The sequence below is a fragment of the Echinops telfairi genome, unplaced genomic scaffold (genome assembly GCF_000313985.2).
Source record: "Echinops telfairi isolate 266 unplaced genomic scaffold, ASM31398v2 ScPeMD7_3;HRSCAF=10, whole genome shotgun sequence".
Taxonomy (NCBI): Eukaryota; Metazoa; Chordata; class Mammalia; order Afrosoricida; family Tenrecidae; genus Echinops; species Echinops telfairi.
The window spans coordinates 2,958,852-2,985,897 of NW_022103899.1; the positions used below are offsets into that span (position 1 = coordinate 2,958,852).

At 41.9% G+C, this 27,046-nt stretch overlaps 2 protein-coding genes across 6 annotated transcripts in view; one reads left to right on the plus strand and one right to left on the minus strand.

Moving 5' to 3' along the window:
* The first annotated feature begins 466 nt into the window (after positions 1-466).
* HNRNPA3 (heterogeneous nuclear ribonucleoprotein A3) lies at positions 467-17,215 on the plus strand. Of its 4 annotated transcripts, XR_006680689.1 has the most exons (12): positions 503-582; positions 2,497-2,619; positions 2,705-2,851; positions 2,930-3,140; positions 3,449-3,538; positions 3,640-3,735; positions 3,826-3,906; positions 4,975-5,121; positions 6,119-6,241; positions 6,328-6,397; positions 9,164-9,237; positions 9,384-10,066. XR_006680689.1 is itself a non-coding variant. In XM_004701448.3 (11 exons), exons 1-10 carry the CDS (start codon positions 511-513, stop codon positions 6,378-6,380), a joined length of 1,077 nt encoding a protein of 358 aa, XP_004701505.1. In that variant the 5' UTR covers positions 467-510; the 3' UTR covers positions 6,381-6,397; positions 6,492-7,632. The 4 variants fall into 4 exon arrangements, 3 of the variants coding, with proteins under 3 accessions (XP_004701505.1, XP_045152359.1, XP_004701504.1); XM_004701448.3 differs by lacking the exons at positions 9,164-9,237; positions 9,384-10,066 and adding an exon at positions 6,492-7,632 and having other exon boundaries at positions 467-516; XM_045296424.1 differs by lacking the exons at positions 9,164-9,237; positions 9,384-10,066 and adding an exon at positions 16,923-17,215.
* The window catches only part of NFE2L2 (NFE2 like bZIP transcription factor 2), a 38,292-nt gene continuing 26,969 nt past the window's right edge, over positions 15,724-27,046 (minus strand). For both annotated transcript variants that reach the window (XM_004701450.2, XM_045296411.1), the window contains exons 2-5: positions 19,550-19,816; positions 18,592-18,681; positions 17,868-18,059; positions 15,724-17,454 (exon numbers count right to left, since the gene is read on the minus strand). In XM_004701450.2, coding sequence (XP_004701507.1) covers positions 16,231-17,454; positions 17,868-18,059; positions 18,592-18,681; positions 19,550-19,813 — 1,770 coding nt within the window. In that variant the 5' untranslated portion in view covers positions 19,814-19,816 and the 3' untranslated portion in view covers positions 15,724-16,230. The remainder of the gene's footprint in view (positions 17,455-17,867; positions 18,060-18,591; positions 18,682-19,549; positions 19,817-27,046) is intronic.

Below are 27,046 nucleotides of genomic sequence, written 5' to 3' on the forward strand. Positions count from 1 at the left end.
AGGGCCGAGAAAGATTTCCTGTAACCTTATAGTACAGGAAAGGAAAGCCCTTGGCTTTCATTTTATGTCAGGAAACGGGGTGCAATGCATTTGGAAAAAGAGACCCCGAGGCCTGCGGGGGGAGGGGAAAGAGGCGCGAGAAGAAAGGAAAGGCCTTTCTCTGGGGTGACGAGCAGTCACGCGGCGTGGTCCCGACGTGGGTCCTCGCCATTGGCTGAGCCGGAGCTGACGTCCTGGCGGCCGCTCGGCGCGAAGCGCAGCAAGGGCGGTGCCGCCCTGGAAATCGGGGAGGTGCGCGCGCCCCCGCGACCCGCCGCGCGCCCTCCGCCCGCCCGCCAACCCGCTCAGCCAGTCACTCTTCGCGCCTGCTTCGCCCCGCCCCTTTCCCAGCTCGCCCCGCCTCCACCAGGCCGGCGGCGCGCGGAAAGTGCGTCACGTGACGACTGGCCCCGCCTCTTCCTCTCGGTCTCATATTGAACTCGAGTTGGAAGAGGCGAGTCCGGTCTCAAAATGGAGGTAAAACCGCCGCCCGGTCGCCCCCAGCCCGACTCCGGCCGCCGCCGCCGCCGCCGGGGGGAGGAGGTATTAGGAGGAGAGCGGGGGGTTGTTGGGTGATGGCCGGCGTGGGGGGGCCTGGCTCGGTGGGAGCGGGGAGGCCGGGTGGATGGGGTCGGCCGTCCCGCGCTCGGCGCGGAGACGGGCGGTGGGAGGGGGAGGGGAGCGGGCCTCGGAGGCCTCCCCGGGGTCCCTCGTTTGCCTCGTCTTCTCTTTAGGCCGTGCAGGCGACTCTTCGAAGGCTTGGCGTGGCTCTGGGGGCCTCGGAAGGGTAATGGGCCCGCCGACCGCGCGGCCCCGGATCGTAGGCCGAGGGCAGCATGGCGGGCCTCGGCGGGAGCGGTTGGGACGAGGCGGTGGGGGAGGGGAGGGGACGAGCAGGCACATCCGGGCCAGCGAGCGGGCGGGCGGCGGCCACATTGACATGGATCCGCTGCCGCGTTACGAAATGGCGCATTGGCCCGCAATGGCCGCCCTTCGCTCCGCCACCGGCAGGAAGCGCGCGGGATTGGAGGAGGGAAGGAGCAGTAGGCGGCTCGGCAGAAAGGGCCGCAAAATGGCTTCCAGGCTGAAAGCCTAGTGATTTCGCCCAAGTTCTGCCGCTTGTTTCCAGGCCCGAAGAGATGTATCAGCAGCTTGGAGAATTCCTTAAATTCCCCGACCCGTTGCACCCAGTTGAAAATGAGGTTTTGAAAAAGTTTGCTCCTGTGAAAAAGACTCAGGGACCCTACCGTTCTTAGAATAATTTACAAACTACTATTTGGGTTAAATACTCCTGCTTTGAATGTAGATGGGAAGGAGGAACTTAAAAATGCTATCTCCACGTTTCCGCGTGCTTCTCTGTTGATTCGGCTCTGGTTGTAGTCTCGAGTTTTTGTTTGGAAAACCGCAACCACAGTTGAAATTTTCATAAGGGTGATGATGATTTTATGTGGGTTTTAACTTTTTATGCGTAAGGCAACGGGTTAGAATTCAAACACTGTTGGGAATGTAATCAGTTTAACTTGCGAGGATGAAATTAACCATGCTGTAGGCTATTAACCCTATAACTTTTTTTCTAGCGTGATTTCCTTCGGTTAAATAAATGCCTTAACATCTCTACTTCTAGAAGATACAGTAGGAAGACATTAGACTGTGAGCCCGTTTATTTAAAGCCTTTGGATGAACAAGATCTTAATGCATGCTCTAAATGGCAGCTTGTGTAATTTAAAACTTTTGACTAGATAATTCAGGCCACATCTAGAGTTTTTTAAGACAAATCTCAATTTACTGTGTCTCTTCTGGTTAGAGTGGCAAGTCTTATGTAAGCCCAATGTGCTCAGTGAAAATATGTTGTAACTGAAATTGTTCCTGTATGAGAAAAGTACAAAATGATGATTTTTGCAGTAAGCTGGAACAGAAAGCTATCAAATAAGTAATGGGGATTTTTTTGACTGTGAAGAAGTGTAGGTCTGGTCTTTTCTTGAGCCCAAGTAATACCTGTTGTAATAATACTTTGCCTAAAACTAGTGAACTCTAAATTTGCTATTCAGAACTTTTTAGTTGTATTTTTAGATTTGTGATTTAGAGCTTAGAATGTAAGTATGGTTAGGGCACTCACTGTCTTTGTTACTTTTGTTTCTTAGAAAGTAGCCTTATAAACAACTTTGAAAAGTAATTTAGCCCAAGACACTTGGTTAAACGACAGTGAGAATTGGCTTTTGGAAGTGTTAGATTGCAATTTCATTGGAAGTGATGTTAACATTTGGAAAGGGTTGTTGGAACTATTTAGTTTCTTTACCTAACTTTATCAGTTACTGTTAATATTACTACATTTTTTTAACTGGGCAAAGTGTAAATGTTATAGAAATTTAATGTTGAATATACCGTTTTCGGTTAATGAGACTGAAGATTAGGCTGAGAAATGATGGAATGTATTCAGACTTTGCTTCTTTTCCTCAGGGTCATGACCCAAAGGAACCTGAGCAGTTGCGAAAACTGTTTATTGGTGGTCTGAGCTTTGAAACTACAGATGATAGTTTAAGAGAACATTTTGAGAAATGGGGCACACTCACAGATTGTGTGGTAAGTTAGTTACTAAAGGAATGAAAATTCCTTGGGCTAGTGAGTGACTTGCCTGTTTCAATGCTTTGAAATTTTTATCTTGTAGGTGATGAGAGACCCCCAAACAAAACGTTCCAGGGGCTTTGGTTTTGTGACTTACTCCTGTGTTGAAGAGGTGGATGCAGCAATGTGTGCACGGCCTCACAAGGTTGATGGGCGTGTAGTGGAACCAAAGAGAGCTGTTTCAAGAGAGGTACTTTAGTAAAAATCTGTAATGGCTGAAATGGTTGTCCAAAGTGGTATTTTGACTTATTACTTTTTGATTCTGTAGGATTCTATTAAGCCTGGTGCCCATTTAACAGTGAAGAAAATTTTTGTTGGTGGTATAAAAGAAGACACAGAAGAGTATAATTTGAGAGACTACTTTGAAAAGTATGGCAAGATTGAAACCATAGAAGTCATGGAGGACAGGCAGAGTGGGAAAAAGAGAGGATTTGCCTTTGTAACTTTTGATGATCATGATACAGTTGATAAAATTGTTGGTAAGTAGCAATTTATTAGAATTGGAAATGTGGCAGAAATAGCCTCTTAATCAATATTGTATATTGTTAAGTTGCTTGTGGTTGTGTAGTATGCATAACTACATAGTATAGAGTTCAGTTTTTACAAAGTGGTTGCATTTGTGTAACCACTTGGGCCCAGGCATGAGTGCTATTAATATTCCTAAATAAACCCTTGTGCTCAGTGACTGCTTTTTTGATGGTGTTTTAATGAGTTACACTGTGCTAAAGGGAATCATTTATGTGTGATTTCTCAACATAATAACTTGTTTGATTAAAAAATTTTTTAGTTCAGAAATACCACACTATTAATGGGCATAATTGTGAAGTGAAAAAGGCTCTTTCAAAACAAGAGATGCAGTCTGCTGGATCACAGAGAGGTGAGTTAGGCCCATAGAAACTTGGGGCACAAAATGGATTTTTTGTGTGGTGCTTTTAAGAGTCCAAAAACTGGTTCTCTCTCTCTCTCTCTGTTTTCAAGGTCGTGGCGGTGGATCTGGCAACTTTATGGGTCGTGGAGGAAACTTTGGAGGTGGTGGAGGGAACTTTGGCCGTGGTGGGAACTTTGGTGGAAGAGGTATGGTGATTATGTGTTATCCAGGACATGTGTACCTCAAATGCTTGGTGAGTTGATTTTGTAATGTTTGCTGTCTTTGCTGTTCCGCAGGAGGCTATGGTGGTGGAGGTGGTGGCAGCAGAGGTAGTTATGGAGGAGGTGATGGTGGTTATAATGGTTTTGGAGGTGATGGTAAGATTTTTAAATTGCTTGCTTCGGTAACCTATCAAATTGTATTTAATCTCATTTTAGTGAAAATTTGCTAGACTTGAAAACCTGCCTTTAAAACTGGTTCAATAAAAAGAAAAAGGCCTTTTGCCCCTCGAAAGTTGGCCATCAGCTAGACCTTCTTGAGGCAGCCCTGGGGTGCTGTGGGCTGATGGCAGTGGTTCAAACCTAGCTGCGGTTCAAACCTAGCTGCTGCAGGGAAGAAAGACGAGGTGTCATCTGCTCCAGTGAAGAATTAGAGCCTTGGAAATGAGATAGAGGGTGGCAGTTGACTTCATAGCAATTGGCAGGGGGGGTTAGCTTTGTTTGAGGGGGTGGGGGTGGTTCTTATTGACTATAATTAGGAGCACCTGGGTGATTTAAGGACTCAGTTGCTAACTAAAAGCTTGGCATTGTAAAGCTCCACTGGCGAGCTGTTTCTGCAAAGATTTAGAACCTTAAAGACTCTGGGGCAGTTGGGGTATGTGGGGTTATTTAGAATTGGAATAAGTGGACAGCAAGCGAGTTTGAGTCTGGTTCAGAGCCCTGGAAATGTAGTGGTTATGTGCTTGCCTGACTGTCAACCAGAATGTTGGCAGCTTGAAACCTAAGAAGAGCTCCTTGCAGGTAGAAACAATGTTTTTGTCTACTGTCCTGGATAGCAGCCGTTTGGATTGGGTGTGAGAGTGGGGTAACTCCAACCACTAGAGGAAAGGCTGGGGATTGTAGCTAACTGCATGGTATCGCAGAAAAGTACTAGGTGATCTGGGAAGTCTGCCATTCACACTATGAACCACAGTTATACCCTTAATACACTTGGAATTACTGTGAGTTGGAATTGGCTTACTGGCAATTGCTTTATTGATAAACAGTTTGAGGCATTAGCAGTTAAGCTGTAGTACTGTCTTAGTGAGGTGGGGATATTTTTTCCTATGTAAGAATAACTAGTTTTTCATTTTGATATGACAAGACATTTAAAGCATTTCTAGCCCAGTTTAATCAGGTGTTATCAGACTGCACTGATACTGTTTCTGTATGACCTTATTTTTTTAGGTGGCAACTATGGCGGAGGTCCCGGTTATAGTAGTAGAGGGGGCTATGGTGGTGGAGGACCAGGATATGGAAACCAAGGTGGTGGTGGTGGATATGGTGGAGGTGGAGGATATGATGGTTACAATGAAGGAGGAAATTTTGGCGGTGGTAAGCTATTCACAAGTTCTTAATGTTTAATGTTTGGGATGGATGTATATTAAAAGATAATCTGATCAAATTCTATGCGCTATAATTTTAGAAAATATAATCAGGTGTTTGGTAATTAAAGTTATTTGTTAATGGTAAAATATTCACTCCTAGTGGACAGCTTAGCACTTTTAAATAAATATTTGACATTAAGTTGTTACATTTATGACTTAAGAATTTTATTTAGTCTAAGTACTTTAAACTTGGACAAGGAGGAACTGAAAATTGTTTGTATACTCCATAGTAAGTTGTGCCACTTGGTTAAGTTGTGTAAGTATGACATTACTTGAGATTCTAATGCTTTCTGTCTGAGTCATTCCATATACCTTAGTCTTTTGGTGGCAAAGGAGGTTGGCACATGGCTGCTGACTGGAGGTGGCAGATAAAACTGCAACTGTACTGCAGGAGAAACACATGCCAGTTTGCTCTTGTAAAGATTACAGCTTTGGAAACTATGGGATAGCTCTTGTGTAGGATTGACATAGGTTGGAATGAACTGAATGGAGTTGGGGTTATAGATAGAAAACTTGGCTACCTTAACTTTGGGGGCAAAAAAAAACCCTTTGTGGATCAGGAGTATTTTCTCTGGAATTGATGTAAAATGGTGGCTGCAGTATGCCAGTGACAATTGTGATGTTGATGTGGACACAGGTGTGTTTTAGTGAGGGGGAGGTGAGAACAGGTGCTGGGTGTAGCATCTCAGACCAGATAGTGACTTTCTTCTAGTATGCTGCGGCTCACCAGAAATGCACACTTGTTAGCCTGGCTGAGTTGGGTATCTTCCTCCTCCCACACCAGCCTTAGATCTGCTACTCCTCTGTGGTGGAGGATGGGGCGGTACTTCTCCAATCTCTGAAGGCTTATGTTCGAAGTGACAAAAGGCAATGCTGACTTGATATGGATAGTGAAAATAACCCTTGTGTGGGTCAACCACAAATAAAATTTTCTGTAATTTCAGGTAACTATGGTGGTGGAAACTATAATGATTTTGGAAATTACAGTGGGCAACAGCAATCAAATTATGGACCCATGAAAGGAGGGGGTAGTTTTGGTGGAAGAAGCTCTGGCAGTCCTTATGGTGGTAAGTTTTTTGCACCATCAGAAGTTTAAGAACCTTTTTAATGTTAAAAACGGTTTGATTAAAAACACTGCATGTCTTATTTCCAGGTGGTTATGGATCTGGTGGTGGAAGTGGTGGATATGGTAGCAGAAGGTTCTAAAATTTCAGAAGAAAAGGGTAGGTATATGTTTTCAATATTTTTTATGATGATAAAAATGTGTGGAATTGTTCACTGAGTGTAATAATTTTTTTATCCTGTATTATTCAACAGGCTACAGTTCTTAGCAGGAGAGAGAGCGAGGAGTGTCAGGAAAGCTGCAGGTTACTTTGAGACAGTCGTCCCAAATGCTAGAGGAGCTGTAAAATCTGCCACAGAAGGAGCGATGATCCATAGTCAGAAAAGTTACTGCAGCTTAAACAGGAAACCCTTCTTGTTCAGGACTGTCATAGCCACAGTTTGCAAAAGTGCAGCTATTGATTAATGCAATGTAGTGTCAATTAGATGTACATTCCTGAGGTCTTTTATCTGTTGTAGCTTTGTCTTTTTCTTTTTCTTTTCATTACATCAGGTATATTGCCCTGTAAATTGTGGTAGTGGTACCAGGAATAAAAAATTAAGGAATTTTTAACTTTTCAATATTTGTGTAGTTCAGTTTTTCTACATTTTAGTACAGAAACTTTAACAAAATGCAGTTTTGAAGGTGTTTCCTTGTGAGTTAACAAGTAAAGAAGATCATTGTTAATCACTATTTTGTATGAATTTTGCTAAAGTTAACTGTAAAGAAACACCTGCTGACTTGCAGTTTAAGGGGAATCTATTCTCCCATTTCCAAACCATGATACGAATGGGCGCTGACACGTGAAGAGAATAGATATTTGTATGTTTGCAATGTGTGTTTTAGATAACAACTAGGATTGGGTATTTCAATTAGTATATTTGTGAATTTAATAGCATTAAGATTTACCTTCAATGAAAAAAAAATCTCAAAATTCCTATATGGTTTTTGTGAATTTTCTTTAAAAATGTATTTCAGATATCACTTAGTGTTAGCCTTGCTAAGAGTCCTAGCTGTGTTCAGAAAATACACATTTACTTTGGTCACATTGGAACTGCTGCCATAATTTTATTTGAGTGTAACTGTCTGCTGCCCCTTGCTTAAATTCTGGAATGGGGTAGTGGTTTTTTTTACCCGTCGTTCTTACTTTAAAAACCATTCTTAAATAAACTTTAAAGTAACAGACCACTAAGACTGCTGTATCCAAGCACATTAGTGGTTATCTTTTAAAAACATTCTTTTTGAAGCACAAGAGGCATAACAAATCTTCAGTTTTTTTCCCTTGGTTTAATTTTTAAAAATTGATACAAGCTCGCAGAGCAAGAGAATAAAAATCATGCATTGTTGAACCCTTCACTGACTGGTATGCTTTCCTGTTTGCACTCTATGCATATTACTGGACGGAATCAAGTATAGTCTAGGTGTGATCATCCAAAAGAATTTACTGCAGCAGAAATGTAGCACGGTTGCTTAGTACAAGCTTCTCACTTCCTGAAATCGACCTGAGTTCAAATTTGAGTAATCACGTAAATTCCCAAAGAGCACACTTGTTATTTCACATGTATGTTTCAACCTAAATGATGTTGGTGTGAGTTACCCATGTGTTTGGATGACCCTGGTGTGAGAAAAGTTTTAGATCACATATATAAATGAATATGTCTGCTTTGCGCCCGCTAGTAATGCTTAACAACTTGATTTGAAATCTAAATTTGTGCCCTGCTGTTAATTTTCCTTGGACAATTGAACAATGAATTCAGAAATTCATGTTTTAAGTAGTACTAAGCAAAAAAAAAAAAAAAGCAATAAAAAAGGGAATGGGGTGTGTTAGTGTTTGAATATGCTCTCTCATTGCTCTAATTCTGTGCCTCTGTGCATAAATACTTGGATGCATGCAATGCCAGCATGGGAATCGGTCTTCACAGATAATACAGTTTTCCAGAACACACTCACAAACCAATAAATGTAACAGACAACATTCCATTGTTATGGGCATATGTGGATAAACAGCATAGATAAATAGGTTAAAATTTAGAAAATGGTTAAGTGCGTGTCAACTTAAAAGTGTTTTTATAATTGGACACTGTCAATGTTCATAACACCTTGGGGATCTGGTAAAAATGCTTTGGGAAGCATTTTATTAAAAGTGAGCTATATTGTCTCAAGTTCTTTCGTTCATATAATAAAGGTTGGAGGAGTGGGGGAAGGACAAACATTTTCTGTTGTTCTTGTTTGCGAAGTTGTTGGACACAACCTTGACAGTATCCTTTGTTCATGGTACATGAGGGTAATTGTATTGCTATAACACACACTTCTGGAAACTAGTTTAATAGTTTAAATCTTTTGAGTTGAGTAAGTTGGTGTTTGGAACCTATAAGCAGGTGAAGCTTGTGTATGACCTGTTTATAAGTTGTATTTAGCTTAGTTCTTGTGAAGAGTGGAAAAGTAAGCCATGAGGAGAGCGAATTAACCAGCTTTAAAGGACCCAGGATGTGCTTTTAAGCACAGTGGATCAAAGGAAACTCCCTAAGACAGGACTCTCAGGACTTCAGCAGCCATTTGAGTATGGACAAGTCAGCATAATAAAGAATGACGAGGCAGCAGCAAGAGCGTCAACTCCATGAAGTGGAGGCATAAGATACTGGTGATAGTGAGCGGCTTCCCAAGGCTAGTTAATCTGCTTATTACATCTGAAATAACGACAGAGCAGGAGCCCTTCGCCTTTTGGAGCATCAATGAGAGATAGTGGCCACAGCTCTAGGTCTAGCATTTAGACCTGAAAGGAAGGGCAATAAGCATTAGGTAAGGCCTGAATTTGAAATTTTTTTTTTCACTAATTGAAGAGTGATTTTTTGTAAAGCAAGGTAAGAGTAATCTTTTTGATTTGCAGGTTGAATGAGAACCCTGCTTGCCTAAATGAGGAATGTCTTTCCTACCGTCTTATATACGAAGGTTTCTGGCTGGGTAAGGTTTGTAGCTTACATACAGTAAAAGCTGTTGACACCATTTGCTTGCCTATAAATTTAATCTGTATTACATATTTTTAAACATTTTGTTCCTCTTCAATGGATGCATTGGCCAATTGCATCATTTGAATTTTTTTTTTCTAGGAATCATCTCACCATTGAACATACATGGGTGGATTTTAAAAGTCCCTTCAATTGCCATTATGTATTCATTGTGCCGGCACCCCTTTTGTTCCCCATACTAGGAATTGTTACCCTTAGGGTCAAGGTCATTTTGGAGAGGTTTTGTCAAAGAAAGTGGTAGCACAAGTATTGGTGCCAATCCCAGTGGAAGGAAAACATCTTGAGGGAGAACTTTAAATTGTCAGCATATGTACCTGGCCATCAGTGAAGTGGCTTCATTTCATGTGTGTGCCTTTGGTTGTAAGTTAAGTGGTGAGTTTTTAACAAGAGAAACCGTGGAACCTAATTACACATATGTTTCATTTTAAAAATAACTTCAAAAGGATAAAGTATTACTCAAGTTGGTTGCATATTTTCATAAGGTCCACTTTTGCTAAACAACATGACAAATCACTTTATGAAAATTTAACACTTGGGGGAGGGAGCAATGCTCAGTTTCTGAATCAAGTCAAGTACCTACATAAACTATCAGATAATTTCCCATGGCATGTATTCCCAGAAAATGACATTTGTTTGAAAATAGGACTTCACATCACCATGTGGAAAAAGTTAATTACATGACAGTGCAGTGTATGTCATGATTTTCCTTTAGGCTTTAAAGGTGCTTTTTCCATCCTTTATAGAATAAAATTGTTATACATAAATGGGCTTCCATTGTCATTTCTGGAAAATCTTATGTCTTAATCCTTTAGTTGCAGTAGCAAACGGAAAACGGGGTGGGGGTGGGATGGTGTTTAAAGTTACATCTTTAAAATTCAGTCTAGCCATCCCAAGTGTTATGTGCTTATTAGGACCACTTTTTAAGGGTCTAAACATTTGGAATACTTTAGAGTTGAAGTGTATACAATTTGAGACATTGCTACTGATGTAGAGTATCTGTAGAGTTGGAGAAGTTAATGGCATGTTAGTATGCTTATAAAGGGGTAATTAAGGATTGTTTACATGATTAAATTCTTTTTAAAACCGGGCATTTTAAGATTTAAAAGGCCTAATGGATTCAAATGTTCATTTGTAGTGCAATGCAATTGTTTACAGGAAAGTTCATTAAAATTTTAGAAATGTGTTTTGCTTCACAATGTAAACAATTTAGGTATTAGTATAACGTACAAGCGAATGAATTAATTTCAGAGTAAGGTTTTATGTTAGGATATTATAGGTCCTATCAGATAGAAAATAGGGACGGAAGGATAATGGGCATTGTCAAACTTAAAAGAATTAAAAGGTTTACATTGTAAAGCATTGGTTGCGTAAAAGGAATTGAGTCCTGCCTTAAAGTTGGGTATTGAGTGAACGGTGAAGAAAGTTGGAAATGCCAGACGGTGGAAGTAGTGTCGAGACTAGTTAAACATCAGTCCAAAGCTGATAACAGGCAGTAAGTAGCTCACAAGGTAAATTTTGCCCATTTTTCAAGTGAATTAAAGCCATGTTGGTAGTTTAAATACTCTCAAGAGTTTCAAAATGTAATCTGTTGTGAAGTTGTCCTAAGGGCAAGATGACATTCCACCAAAGAACAATTTACCTTTGTATCAGAATGAAAGCATTGACAGTTGGGCAACAAATTAAAACACGTGTTCCCATCACGGGCATAGAATTTGAGTTTTTCCTTGTTGCAAAAAGTTTGCACCTTTTACATAGGTTGACGGAGAATATTTGAAATGTTGAGTAATGCTTATTTGCATATTTTCCAAGTTTTAAGTGCAGTGAACTACATTCATGTGGTTGCAATTAAAGCACATTTTAAAAAGTGAAAATAGATTTAACCCATACTATAACAAATTCATTCTAAAGCAGCGGTTCTCAACCTATGGGTCATGTCCCCTTTGGAGGGCGAACAACCCTTTCACAGGGTTACCCAATTCATAATGGTAGCAAAATTAGTTCTGAAGTAGCAATGAAAGTAATTTGATAGTTGGAGTCAGTACAACATGAACTCTGAAAGGGTCGCAGCACGAGGAAGGTTGAGAACCACTGTTCTAAAGAAATGAGTAGATGTTTTGTGCAAGAATGGTGGCCTTAGAATTCTTTAAGTTTGTAAAATAAATGTATTCATTTCTACATAGTCACTACGTTTACAAAGGTGAGGGAATTCTCAAGTGTTTTAACTGGGAGCTAGGGGTGAGAATATAGGTCATTTCCATCAGTACTCTGAAAGTGATGGGCTAAATTTTTGTCACTAATACTTAAATAGGGAGTGGTGAAAGCTATTAAGTTTTAGTTGATATCCCAATTTTTTTTTTCAGTTTATTGAGTACGTGCACACGTGGTACTGGTTTTGCTTAGTTTCAGTATGAAATTCAGTACAAGTTTAAGAATCTTTAGCAAGTTTGTTGGGCTCTTAAATGCCAGGCTGCTTCCCTGGGGCAGTAGTTGATTTTCTATGCATACAATACAAAGCACATATTAGACACAAATGTCCTTCAATGAGGGACTGAGCAACATTTTATAGTATGCATTCCCCATGTTGGTTTAACACCAGTGGACTTATGATACATAAATTATATGTTGGGATAATTTGCAGTGCTAATTATGATGGAGGTTGATGGCCAGATAGTTTGAATACCATTTATCATTATGATGCCATTTTCAGTTAAATGTTAAATTTCCTTATCAAAATGACCTAACTGCTCAGTTCTGTCCACTATTAGCAGTTTGTAAAATGGAGATCCTGTCTCCACTCATGCCTCTGAAGATAAGTATTAATGGCCTTAAGAGCTTAACCTAGTATCTACCCTGAATCTAAAAATAGTGGTGGAGGGGAGTGGGGTGGGTAGCATTCCTAGGTCTTGCCTTGACTGTACGCTGAAGGGAACTAAACTTAATGGGTAACAATGTTTATGCCAATGTCATCTTCATGCTGGATTCAAGTTTTATAGCCCTGAAGACTAGTAATATTTATTAAATAGCAATGTAAATTATGTGCATTGGAAAGTGAAAAGAGGTATTTTCTGGAGGCCTAATGGTAGGTACACTGGTGTCCCATCATTTCCCAATTTAGAAATGGACTTAGGGACTTCACAGAGACATGTAAGGAAATGGGCTACATAAACAGTTGAAAGCAAAATTGGGGTATCTAAAGCTTTTGAGCACAAAAGTCCAAACCCCTTTTAGAATGAGAATTGGAACTAATTGGGAATTGCTTCAAGTGCTCATCCCCACCCCTTTTAAAGACAGCTGATTTCAAGTACTCCAGAAATTGTAGCTGATAAGGGGTTTTTTTTTAATTGTGATCTAAGATCCTAGTTTCTGGCCAGCGGTGTGTATTTAGAAATTGTTTTTAAATTGGGAAAGTAATGATTCAAGGAACTGTTCATTCCAACAATCTAGAGAGAAAAAAATTCAGCGAAATACTCAGGATGCAGAATCTTCGTGCTTCAATCCCTGGATCTAACACTTGAAAACTTTTGAGTCGTTATTTTACAAAAAGTTTATTTGACTTGAGTTTGAGAGCAATGGAGAGAATACCGTCAATTCAGTACAGTTAGTAGTATTCATTATAGATTAAGCTGCTACAAGAGGGTCCTTCAAGCAGCTAGCCACAAGGTCAGCAGTCAAAACTTACCAAGCTGTTCCGAGGGAATGTTCTACACACAAGGTTGAGTCTCAGATTTGCATGGGAAATTCTCTGTAGCGTTGAGTTATGGTAAGACTCCATGGCAGGGAGAAGTGAAAGGAAACGTAAGCACAATCACTGTAGCGGGTCTAGCCATAACCTTCACTACCTGATGAGTTTTTGCATCACTTAACCTGCAGGTAAATGTTTGAGGTTGCTTAAATGGTCACATGCCCATTTTCAACACAATTTTCAAGAGCTTAAATGTAGGCTCCTGAGATCCTGTGGCTGCTAACCAAAGGTTCACACCATTTCTTATGTGTTGGTATGGACAAAGTCCTGATCTTCAGTGACTTGAAAATCCAGATTAGTGTTCTATATGCTTGAGTAGCAGGATGACAGGAATGGGGAATTGCCAGGATGAAAATCCTGGAATGGGAGACTTGAAGGAGACCGAACCTTTGAGGTGCTTGATGCTGGATTATGGCCAGATCTGCAGGAGAGGAACGCACATTCAGCATGTAGTGGTTGGATGGCATCTTGCACTCCGTTATTTGTGACTGCCACTTTAAGATTTGGTTACTATTTAATGTGCTTGATGGGGTGAGATGCGGAAGTCTTTACTTGGAACACCTTAATCGGCTCTGCCATTGAGCCAATGCCTGCCTATTCATGGTGACCATAAGAGCAGAATAGAAATGGGTTTCTGAGGTGAATCTTTACAGGAGTTGAAAACTTTGTTTTTCCTTTCTGCACAACGCTGACATTTTCGTTAGTAGCCTAACCTAATATGCCACCAGGGATCCCTCCCTTAAAATTTTATTTCAGCAATTTAAACTTTGAAACACTCAACCCAGTGTCATCGCACCGTATCTGCTACCACCTGGTACAAGCTGCCATTTTATATTGGCTATGACACCACCCAATTAGTCTTTTTTACCTTCTGGGTTACAAATGCGATTGCTAACCACAAGATCAGCAGTTGAAACCACCAGCCGTGGGAGTGGGGTGTGTGTGTAGAGCTGGCTGCTCCTTACCACCACCTGTACAGTCCCACTCAAGGACCTTATGAAAGTATAGGAACCCCTTTACGGTACTAATAAAGGTCACCTGGAGTTGCTGAAAACGGGGACACCTGGCAAGTCCACACACTGCTAAGGCATTCATGCCCTGCCCTGGCTCTCTGATGTCCCCTCCCTCATAGCTAGGGAGAAGGCAGCTTTCTACACCTTTGGTTGCTTCTGAAAGCTCGGGCCAGCTTCGCCCTGCCCTATAGGGTCCCTATGAGTGCAGTGACTCCGTCTTTTTCCTCAAGGTAAGAGGAACCACTGCTGGGTTAGGTACTGGGCGAAGGCCAGTGGCACAAACCCACCAGTTGCTCGGCTGGGGAAAGGAGGCTGGCTGTGCCAATGAAGATACTCTGGGCAATTACCTAGGGTCACTATGAGTTGCAAATGATTTTGGTGATAATGAGTTTGGTTTTAGTTTTCTAAAGTCACGTTAGCATGTTTCTTTAAAAAAATTTATAGGAGGCTCATACAACACCATCCATATATCCAGTTTGTCAAGCACATTTGTACATTTGTTGCCCTTGAAACATTTGCATTCAACTTGAGCCCTAGGTGTATCAGATCATCGTGCCCCCCCCCCCCATGAACCCTTAATTTATTTTGTCATGTCTCATACTGTCCAACATCTCCCTTTACCCACTTTGCTGTTGTCTGTCCCCAGGGAGGGGGTTATATGTAGATCCTTGTAATCAGTTCCCCCTTTCACCCTCACCTTCCCTCCACCCTCCCAGTATCACCACTCTCACCACTGGTCCTGAAGGGATCATCCGTCCTGGATTCCCTGTTTTCAGTTATCTGTACCTCTGTACATCCTCTGGTCTAGCTAGATTTGTAAGAATTGGGATCATGATAGCTGGGGGGAGGAAGCATTTAGGAACTAGAGGAAAGTTGTATGTTTCATCATTGCTACACTTGCGCCCTGACTGGCTCGTCTCCTCCCCCACGACCCTTGTACTGGATGTCCAGTTGTCTACAGATGGACTTTGGGTCCCCACTCCAGACTGCCCCTCCTCAATGATAATGATTTTTGTTCTTTGATGCCTGATAACATCCCTTCAACACCTTGTGGTCATACAGACTGACATGCTTCCATGTGGGCTTTGTTGCTTCGCAGCTAGATGGCCGTTTGTTTACCTTTAAGCCTTTAAGACACCAGATGCTACCTACATCTTTTGATAGCCAGGCACCATCAGCGTTCTTCACATTTGCTCATGCACCCACTTAGCATCCATATTCTTTGTAGTCATGTCTGACAGGCCCCAGAACCTTTGTACTTGCTGTATTCTGTCAGAATGCTCAAGTTACTCTCCTACACTTACACGTTACCTCTATGGATTTCCTACTTACAAGCCTAATTTAAATTGCAGTGTTTTCCATTGGCCTTCCCAGTCCTCTTGTATTCTACTAGTGTATGTTTGTTGTCCCCTGGCCTCCAACATTAGCATGTCCACTCCCAGAAGGCAGCCATTTCTGTTTTGTCCATTTTGCCCAACACACGAATCTCTTGAATGTTTTCTTAAGGTATACCATTTTCTTGTAAGACATACCTGTTTACATCACTGGCACCCTAAGTTTAGTATAAAATTTACATTTTCAAGTAAAACTGATGGAAATGCAAACCATCTTAACTGTTAAATGTATTATTTAATGTCTTGTAGAAAATGCATGAATAAAACTTAAATTCAGTCATAATATCCCTTTATTAGTACCAGCTTTTAAAATGGCAGTGTTTGTTTTGCCAGAGCTAAACAATTTAATATAAAAATCATTTTTTGTGTTCATACAGTATTTATAAAAAAAGGTATATAGTGGTTAGTTTTGCAGCAATTTGCTCTTTGCCAGATAGAGATGCCTTGTCACCATACAAATCTAGAATGTAACAAATGAGATAGTAGTAGTATAAATAAAGTTTTTCTAGTATTTACACTTATACAGAGAGTAGCCCAAAGGGTGTCATGAGAAACTGCAGTTAAAGTGAAACTACTGACTCAACATACTGGAAACTTTTATTTTAATGCTTCTGAAAGTTTTATATTGCCTACACTAGTTTTGGCTATAATGTTGCATAGAATTACTTAAAAAGTATGATATTTCTGCATTTCACATCACAGTAGGAACTTTTAATATAACAGTACAAAACAAAAACAAGAAACCCACTAGCTCAGAAAAGGTCACATCCTTCCAATATCTACTTTTTCTTAACATCTGGCTTCTTACTTTTGGGGACAAGGAATACATTGCCATCTCGAGTTTGCTGCAGGGAGTATTCACTGGGGGAGTATGGCTTCCCGTCTTCATCCCGGAGCATGCTGAACACCTCAAGGTACAAGGTGCTGAGCTGTTTTTTCAGTAGGTGGAGGCTTTTGTCATTTTCTCCTTTTTCTTTGAGCAGTTTTTCTTTTTCATCTTTTAAGTGATCCAAATCTTGCTCTAGTTCTACTATATTTTCCAGTTTTCTTTTTCTGCAATTCTGAGCAGCCACTTTATTCTTACCCCTCCTACGTATATCTCGAATTAATGCAAGTTGAGCTTCATTAAATTGCTCTTTGGACATCATTTCATTGAAGTCATCCACAGGGAGGTTAATGATTTTTTCTACAGGGAATGGTATATGGAGAGCTTTCGCCTTCAGCTCATCTCTGGTGAGATTCTCCAGGCAGTTTGAGTGTTTGTCTTTTGTGAATGGGGCTTTTCGACGTCCAGGGCTTACAGGCAATTCTTTCTTTGGGGTGTTTTCCCCCTGGGCATCAAACACTGAAGCACTGTGCCCTGGAGAGGGTGACAGGGCTTGGGTTGTTTCCCCAGAAGATTGTACTGGCTGTGTTTTAGGACCATTCTGTTTGACACTTTCAGGGGTACCATCTCTCTCTTCCATTTCAGAATCACTGAAGCCAAGAGGTGTATCTGCATAGATGGAAGATTCTACTGAGTGTTCCGGTGATGCCATGCTGGGACTTGTGTTCAGTGAAATGCCAGAGTCAGAATCGTTGAATTCTGCTGTGCTTTCAGAGTGGTTTGGGTTGAAAGCTTTACAGAGTGACAGGTCAGAAACATCAATGGGCCCACTTAGAAGTTCAGAGAGTGACTGGCTTAAAGAGGCCGAGGGGGGCATGCTGTTGCTGGTACTGGGCTCTGCTATAAAAGCAGAATAAAATTCATCACCAAAATCAGAATTTATTGTGGCGTTTGAATTTAATGAGTTCACGGTGAGCTGGTTGGGGTCATCTGCAGGTAGGACGCTGCCAAAGAAATCTTCAAAAACATTGACAAAATGCGGACTGCTGTCACCTACTTCTTTTTCCATTGAAGGGATCGATGGGAAAAAATAATTGTTGTCAATTTCTGTCAGTTCCGTTTCTGGGCTTGCAACTGTGCCGGCCTCAACTAGCTTGTCATTTTGAATATTAAGACACTGCATGAAAAAAAAAGTTCAGAGTACATTAACTATGCTAAGACTTGGTGGTTTTAAACCACTTAATAGCGATAATCCATAGCCACTGTGAGTTCAGGCAAACTCTCGCCCCACCCCCCAGCCCCACCCACCTGCCCCCTTCTCTCCAAGCTGGTCTATAATTTTATACCTAAGCCTATGTATTTTCAGAGTTCCTAGATCCGACTTAAGGCTTATAACCTGATCCATCCTCAATATATCTAGCCCATTTAACTTAAAAAAGTTCACAATAAGAACCTGGGCCACCCTCATGACTAACTTTAAAATACCCTTCAATTCTTTCTGTAAGTAGGAGCCAGATAAATAATGAATCACTTGAATGACTAACGACAGTATAAAATAGAATCTAAGGCATTATATTAGACCTTAGTTACCTGTAATTCTGGAATGGATAGTAGTTCCTCCCAAACTTGATCAACATCCTGCAGCATATTGTCTAAATGGGGAAGGGTTGTCTGAAGGACAGGTGTTTCTGGTGACTGAGTCTGACTAGGAGCAATGAAGACTGGACTCTCCACGTGGCTGGGAATATCAGGAACAAGTGATTGAAACGGAGCTGAAGAAACCTAAAAGTGACAAAGAGTCTGAGTCTGCTACCAACAGTGAAAGGTGAGCTTCACAGCAACACCGTGGTACCTTCAACTAGAACCAGCTTCAGTCTCCTCCTACTCTACTCATTGACACTTAGGTCCCTATTTCTGCATCATGAAACAACTTATTTTTACCTACTGACTCCAAATTTACTCTGTATTTAGCCTAATTACTTGATTCAGTCTGTGCGATCTTCAGGATTTGACACAGATCCGTCTATATAATAACCAGTACAAGGTTTCAAACAATCAGTTTATTGAGCAAGGATTAGTTTATTACCTGCAACAAATGTGTTCATGGTTATGCTGACCCATATTTCTGCCTAGGAAGTAGTAAAGGTTTTGAGTTTGGTGTGTAGGATTTTTTTCCTTAACTGCAAGGTTCCCCTGACAAAAATTTCCCCTGGAAATAAGGTTCCCTGCCCCCTTCATTTTTTTTTTTTTTAAACTGGAGAGATCGGGCCTGTTAAATTTCATTCTAGGTTTGTGGTGAAACCACGTTGTATACCTCATTGTTCTCTACAAGCGGGAATGTCTCTGCCAAAAGCTGCATGCAATCATCGAAGTACAACGCATCTGGCTTGGGGATGTGAGCGACCTGGGTAAGAGAAAGGCACACGGAGAAGAACGTTAAACGCACTACTGCCAAGCAAGAGCTTCATGATTGGGGAGCACAGAATACTTACAAGGTAGTGCAGCAAATGACGTCACAAATCCATTAAGTACAGTAGTAATTCGGAGCACAGACTAACACCAGAAGGCCTAGGGTTCAAATCCCAGCTGCCATGCCCACCCTTGCCTCAACTTTTTGAGTGCCCTAGGCATGTTTAACCTACCTGAGGTTCAACTGCTCATCTGTAGGTACAATTGAGAAAATGTACCGAATTCATATAGTTGATTATGTTGAATCAGTTGCTCATACATCAAATGCCTGGAGCATTGTACCATAAGTAATGCCTATCACTAGTTCTATGGAGCCCTGGTGGCATAATGGGTTACACATTGGGTTGGTAACTGCAAGGCCAGCAATTTGAACCCACCAACTGTGTCAGAGAAAGGAGGGGCTTTTCACTCCCATAAAGATTTACAGTCTTAGAAACCCACAGGGCAGTTCTCTGTCTTACAGGATTGCTATGAGTTGGAATAGACTCAGAGGCAGTGAGTTTGGCTTCGTTTATCCTAGTTCTACAGTTGCCGTTCACTACAGTAGCCACTACTTGGTCCTTCAATTTCTATAGTTTACAAGCTCATAAATAAAATTTATGTCCTCCCAGTTCCCACAATGACTCCATGAGGTAAGTGGCCCCAGGTGATGAACTGATACGGAGGCTGAGATTGGTAAACTGACAAAGTCACAGCATAGTTTGAGGCCACGCTGGAACCCAAGTCCTGATGTTTGACTCCTTTGGTGATATCTTTCCCTGAAATCCCGCCATAGGCTTTCCCAAGAACTGAGTCCTCTGTACCTGGGAGTAGGTGGCCGATCCACTGATTTCTGACTGGATGTGCTGGGCTGGCTGAATCGGGATGAATTCTCCTGTCTCTTCATCTAGTTGTAGCTGAGCGAAGAAGGCCTTTTCTTGCTCCTTTTGGAGTTGTTCTTGTCGTTCTTTTTCAAGTTTTTTCTGTTTTTCCAGCTCATACTCCTTGCGCCGCAGACTGAAGTCGAATACCTCACGGCTCACCCCAAGATCTATATCTTGTCTCCAAAGTATGTCAATCAAATCCATGTCCTATGTTGAAGACACACAAAAAGAGGAGAAAGATCATGGTCAATGGTTTTTAAGTGCCAGATACAGAAATTAATCAACACTGCCACTGTTAGGTGCACTGGTGGCGCAGTGATTACGCAGTGGGCTGCGAATCCTAAGGACAGTGCTTGGAAGCCATCAACTGCTCCGAGGGAGGAAGATGGTTTTCTACTTCCATAAAGAGTTACAGACTTGGAAACCCACAGGGGCAGTTCTACCCTGTCCTATAGGATAGGAACACCACGAGTCGGGATCAACTTGATGGCAGTGAGCTTTTTTTCCAGTATGCCACTGTTGATGGGGGTAAGGGGTGGGGGGAATTTACAAATAAAGCCTGAATGAGACCATAGATCCGATGTTCTAAGAAGATGCAATCTGATTTAATTAATGAATCAGTTTATTAAAAGAAGGTAAAAAGCTAAAAACAGCCATCCATCTTATCATTCACTACTTGTTTTACTAAGTGATGTTACTGTTGTTGTGACTCTGTCATTGTTCTGTCTGTAAACCTTTTAAGAGGCATCGAGTCGGTGCTGACTCATACATAACATAGTGTGCACAGCAGAATGAAGCACCAGCATCCTCAATTGTTCTTATGTTTGAGCCCATTGATGCAGCCACCACTACCATTATGGGTGATGGTCACTAAAGAGCAAAGTAACCAAAGTTGCACATTTGAGTGAATGAAAAACCGTGTACTTGTTTGATAGACTAGGAGAGTGAGTACTAGACACCATTCATTGGTTTATTGCTAGAAATGCAGGTTGGAGACAGGATTGAATGCCTACACCAATTTGGCAAGTACCTAGTTTACATTGGCTAAGACCTCTGTTAAACTGTCAATCCTGCCGTTATAGAATACCATTATTTGACATTGGATAAATTAACTCATTATTTCTTACTACTCTGTGCCTCCATTATTAAGACAATTTCCTCTTGACTTGCTTTTTAGCTCTCAAGGAAAGCAAGACGGTAACGAGCAATTCTGGCTCACAACAAATTTCCCCCCACAAAAAAACAACCTCATAACTCATGTGTGACTTAAGTGGTAACTATCAGAGGAGCTGGGGGAGGGGCCTCATTCCTGAATTACCAAGTTCATTCCTCAGAAATCATAAATGACCTCCCTTAAAGAAATGTTCCCAGGAAGGACTGATTAAAGATAATTGATATTTAAAGATATGAGATTCTTCTAAGGAGGGGAATGGTTAATTTTGATTTAATTAGAGATGAGAATTTTGGATTACATAACCAGGGTAGGTACCACATCCACATTTCCCTAAACACTATAACATTTTTTTTCTACAAAACGAATGTTAACTAAAATCTAGAGTCATCCAAGGAAACTTCAAGCTCACTGCCATCACATCAATTCTGATTCATAGCAAACCCTACAGGGTAGAACAGAACTGCTTTTGTGGATTTCCAAGACTAAATTATTACAGAATTAGAAAGCCTCATCTTTTACAGAGTGACTGGTGGTTTTGAACTGTTGGCTTTGAAGTTAGCAACCCAGTGGGTAATCCACTAGGGCGCCTTAAACAATGGTAGGAAATTCAAATTAAGTTATGTCTTATCTAGAGAAGCTATAAGAAATACCACAAGTTGGATCAGTTATCAGGCATCAAAGAAAAAAATCATATCGTGTGCTCACTTTCCCGATGCAATCGCTGAAGACAAATGGTGCATGAGCAAATGTGAAGAAAGCTGATGGTGCCCGGCTATCAAAAGATAAGCGTCTGGGATCTTAAAGGTTTGAAGGTAAACAAGTGGCCATCTAACTCAGAAGCAACAAAGTCCACGTGGAAGAAGCACACCAGCCGGTGAGATCAGGTATCAGGCATCAAAGAACAAAAAATCATATTGTGAATGAGGGGGAGTGCAGAGTGGGGACCCTAAGCCCATCTGTAGGCAACTGGACATCCCCTTATGGAAGAGTCGGACAGGAGACGAGCCAGTCGGTGCAGTGTAGCAACGGTGAAACATACAAATTTCCTCTAGTTCCTAAATGCTTCGTTAACCCCCAACCATCATGATCCCAATTCTACCTTACAAATCTGGCTAGACCAGAAAATGTACACTGGTACAGACAGGAACAGGAAACGGGATCCAGGATGGATCCCTTTAGGACCAGTGGTGAGAGTGGGGATACAGGGAGGGTAGAGTAGGAGGGGGGAACCAATTACAGGGATCTACATATAAACTCCTCCCTGGGGGTCGGACAATAGACAAGTGGGTGAAGGGAGACGTCGGACAGTATAAAATGTGACAAAATAGTTTGAGTTCTGAAGGGTTCATGAGGGAGGGGGAGGGGGGAAAGGGTGGAAAGGAGCTGATGCCAGGGGTTGTAGTGGAGAGCAAATGTTTTGAGAATAAGGGTGACAAATGTACAGAAGTGCTTGACACAATGGATGGATGTATGGATTGTGATGAGTTGCATGAGCCCCCAATAAAATGATTAAAAAATTAAAACAAATACCACAAGTAGATGGCTTTAATGAACAGAAACTTAAATCTCTCGCAGTTTCTGAGGCTGGAAGTCTGAATTCAAGATAGTGGCTTGAGGGGACGATCTCTTTCCAGCTTCTGTCTCTTATGTTCCTTGGCAATCTACATATAATGTGACATCTACCTTCTCATTTGACTGGATCTGCTCTTTTTAAAGGTCAAAAGTGATTAAGTTACAACACTCTACACACTGATAATGGCCTCGTTAACATAGCAGGTATCCTGTTCCCAAATGGGATTACATCTGTAGGTATGGGGACATCATTCAATCCATTTTGGTTTTCATTGAACAAGCCATCTATCTTGGAAATAATCGGAGGAAATTGAGATTCTGGAAAGATCAAGAGGCAGGGGAATGGGATTTAGAATCTGAAGTCCAGTGGATACAATGGGCACAGATTCAAAGCTTCATCTCTGTTCCCCTGTGGCTGACAGTGCTGGCCTGTCCAGTATATGCAGAGCTCTACACACCCTCTCAAGGATAAAAAGAACAATTGTTGCTCCAATGAGCAGTCAACTATTTTTACCCAACAAAGAACCAGGCCACTAAGCACAGCTTGCTGGAAGGGTTGAGAGCCCCCTCTATGTTCGACTAAACGTTGGTGTTGGTTTCTTCCATGCTGTGAAACCCTGCCCAAGGGGTTCAACATTGTAAGCTGGAGGAATACAGTGCAGCTACTCCTCACTCATCGACTACCTTGTTATCTGACATCTTGCATTTATAACATAGTGACAGATCTTTTTCCACCTAACAGACTTTGTCAGGTAGTAATGAAATGCTCAGGTGTGAGGCAAGTGTCATGCTGACTGTGATGGTTAGTGAAGGTTATGCGTCCACTTGGCTGGGCCATGATTCTCAGCAGTTTGTCAGTTATGGAATGTTATAATTAGGGAGTTATGTAATACTGAAATCTGGCAGTCATGCAATGATGCAGTTATCTTCCATTTTGTAATCTGATGTGGCCACCATCCATTTTTGCATGAAACCCACTTTCCTGTAGTGACCTGTTCTTTGAAAGTGCACCATGCCAGTGAGGAGTGGGTGTGCATGGTGTAGCCCATACGCAGTCAGGTTCAGTGAGAGTAGCACCTGATCGCCTTCAAACTGCCTAAGGCGCCTAAGAGGATCATTTTTAAGCCAGTATCTATTCAAAGCTGCCTCTCTGCCAAGTACAGCTCTCTGTACTTTATGTGTGCAAACATACTGAAAGCAACCATGTAAAGATAAATGTTATTATCCTTATTTTACCGCCGAGGGCACTTCTTTTCAGTGAAATTAGAAACTACAGATCTAGTGCCCTACACATAGATTTTTCACCACAATGGTGCTATCTGACCAAGAAATGGAAGAGGTAATTAATGCTGTTATATCTACCAAATGCCATTACATTCTAATTTCTCTCCCTTTAAGTACCAGTTGCCTTTAAGTAAATTCCAACTCATTTTATTAGTTTGAGACTGTCCAGAGTTACCTTGATCTACTTTAGAAAAATCAGCAACCAATGGCTGATTTTTCTGAAGTTGATCAAGGTGACTCTGGGTAGCCTCGGACCTTCAACATTTCAGTTAGTAGCCAGCTAGGTTAACTATTGGTACCACCCAAGGACACTCCCTCTCTAGAAAATCCAAACAGCTTGCTGCCATCAAGTCAATTCTGGTTCAGAGTGATACAAGGTTTTTATGAGTGCAGACAGCCTCATGTTGTGAACCACTACTCTGTTTTAAAGTATCATCAGAACCCGTCCCCTCTGGCGTCAAAGAACAAAAAATCATTATCATTGTGTGCTCACCTCCACGATACGATCACTGAAAACAAGTGGGTGCATAAGCAAACGTGGCGAAGAAAGCTGATGGTACCCGGCTATCAAAAGTTATAGCGTCTGGGGTCTTAAAAGGCTTTAAGGCAAACAAGCGGCCATCTAGCTCAGAAACAACAAAGCCCACAGAGAAGAAGCACACAAGCCTGTGTGAACACGAGGTGTTGAAGGGATCAGGTAGCAGACACCAAAGAACAAAAACCATCATTGTGTGACCACCTTCCCCACATAAACGCTGAAGACGAATGTGTGCATAAGTAAGTGTGGTGAAGAAGGCGGGTGGTGCCCAGCTACGGAGACCTATAGCGTCTGGGGACTTAAAGGCTTGAAAGTAAACAAGTGGCCATCTAGCCCAGAAGCAACAAAGCCCACATGGAAGCAACACACCAACATGTGTGATCATGAAGGGCCGAAGGGACCAGGCTTCAAGCACCAAAGGCGGGGGAGAAAAAAAAATCATCGTGAATGAGGGTGGCGTGTGATGGGGACCCAATGCCCATCTGTAGACAACTGGACATACCTTGCAGAAGGGTAGTGGGAAGGAGATGAGTCACTTAGGGTTCAGTATAGCAATAATGAAACCCACAACCTTCCTCTAGTTCTTAAACGCTTCCTCCCCCCAACTATCATGACCCCAATTCTACCTTGCAAACCTGGTTAGACTAGAGGATGCACAGCGGTACAGATGGGGACTGGAAACGCGGGGAATCTAGGACAGATGAACCCCTCAGGACCAGTGGTGACAGTGACCATACCGGGATGGAAGAAGGGTAGAAAGGGGGAATCAATCACAAGGATCTACATATAACCTCCTCTCTGGGGGATGGGTAACAGAAGGCTGGGTGAAGGGAGATGCCGGGCAGTGTAAGATAAGATATAATAATTTATAAATTATTAAGGGTTCACGAGGGACGGGGGACCGGGGAGGGAGGGGGGTGGAAAAAAAGGAAAATGAGCTAATTCCAGGAACCCAAGAGGAAAGCGAATTTTGAGAATGATGAGGGCAACAAATGTATAAGTGTGCTTTACACAATTGATGTATGTATGGATTGTGATGAATTGTATGAGCCCCAATAAAATGATTAAAAGAAAAAAAGGCTTGAAGGTAAACAAGTGGCCATCTAGCTCAGAAGCAACAAAGCCCACATGGAAGAAACACACCAGCCTATGTGATCACAAGGTGTGGAAGGGATGAGGTATCAGGCATCATCAGAACAAAAAAATCTTACCATAGTGAATGATGGGGGGAGTGCGGAGTGGAGACCCAAAGCCCATTTGTAGGCCACGGGACATCCCCTTACAGAGGGGTCTCAGGGAGGAGACAAGCCAGTCAGGGTGTGATGTAGCAACAATGAAAAATACAACTTTCCTCTAGTTCCTAAATGCTTCCTCCCCGCCCCCTACTATCATGATCCAAATTCTACCTTGCAAGTCTGGCTAGACCAGAGGATGTACACTGGTACAGATAGGAACTGGAAACACAGGGAATCCAGGGCGGATGATCCCTTCAGGACCAGTGGTGTGAGTGGTGATACTGGGAGGGTGGGTTGGAAAGAGGGAACTGATTACAAGGAACTATATGTGACCTCGTCCCTGGGGGACGGACAACAGAAAAGTGGGTGAAGGGAGACGTCGGACAGGGCAAGATATGACAAAATAACAATTTATAAATTATCAAGGACTCATGAGGGAGTGGGGAGCGGGGAGGGAGGGGAAAAATGAGGACCTAATGCCGGGGGCTTAAGTGGAGAGGAAATGTTTTGAGAATGATGAGGGCAATGAATGTACAAATGTGCTTTATACCAATACACAATTGGTGTATGTATGGATTGTGATAAGAGTTGTATGAGCCCCTAATAAAATGATTTAAAAAAAAACCCATCCCCATGGATGACAGAATGACTCTAGTGGAATAATCCATAGCAATCACACCAATAGTGGATAGAATTCTTTTTTTCTTTTCCCTCCACCAGATGGTAAGGTCTGAGAGGTTTAGGTGGCTTATCTATGAATTTAGTATGATTATTCCATCTGACTGCTTCCATGTAGATGTTGGTGCATCAGCTGAGATGTAGTTATGAAATGATGGGTGAGAGTAGCTGCTAATGGGCGAGACAAAACTATGTGGATGGCTAACAATGACGTTGTGGCCCTAACCATGGTGGGACCCTGCGATAACCCCGAAACAGTCAGAACACCAGAGAGAACGGCTCGAGTTTCATTTCCCCCAAGCCATCAGCAGCTCTATTAAAGCAAAGCTGCTAGGTTCCTCCTCGTGGCAGAGCTTTGAAACGGATAACTAGTCATGTGCTATATAGGTGTTGAGCATAAAAATGAGAGGACTTGGGTTTGAGATAGACCCTAGAACTCTCCATAAAGCATCTTAGTAAGCTGCAAGCGTGATGACAATTTCCGTGTATGATGGGGTAGTGAAGGCAGTGGATACTCACATGTACTTTGGCATACGTTTTACAAGGTGCACATGGGCACACCCATCCAATTCCACTCAACTGCTGCTATGACTCTCTTTCAGTGCACATCTTCAACCAATTCAGCCTGTTGGTGTTTTAAATTTCCTCTAACATGAGTAGGAAAGAATACTGATTGTGTGTGTGTGTGGGTGTGGGTGTGTGTACACACAGGAAACATAAACTATGAAGCACCATCTAGGAAGAGCTGCAGCACCCCGTTCTCGTCGCTGTGAAACAGTGCTGGACCGGCAGACACAGAGTCTCCAATGGCTCTAGTCTCCACCAGCAACAGCAATACAGTGTTTCAAGTGACAGTAGCTCATGGTTCTTTTTGGTTTTGTTTTAAAGTGTTAGTGATATATAATTCACGAACTATACAATTCAATGGTTTAAATAGATTAAAACCAGTTGTGCAA

Excerpts from the sequence above, each read along its gene's own strand:
- HNRNPA3 (XM_045296424.1), top strand. The coding sequence starts at position 511 with ATGGAGGTAAAACCGCCGCCCGGTCGCCCCCAGCCCGACTCCGGCCGC. Across the intron at positions 3,141-3,448 it reads TACAGTTGATAAAATTGTTG|TTCAGAAATACCACACTATT; the intron begins GTAAGTAGCAAT and ends AAAATTTTTTAG. Across the intron at positions 3,907-4,974 it reads TAATGGTTTTGGAGGTGATG|GTGGCAACTATGGCGGAGGT; the intron begins GTAAGATTTTTA and ends TTATTTTTTTAG.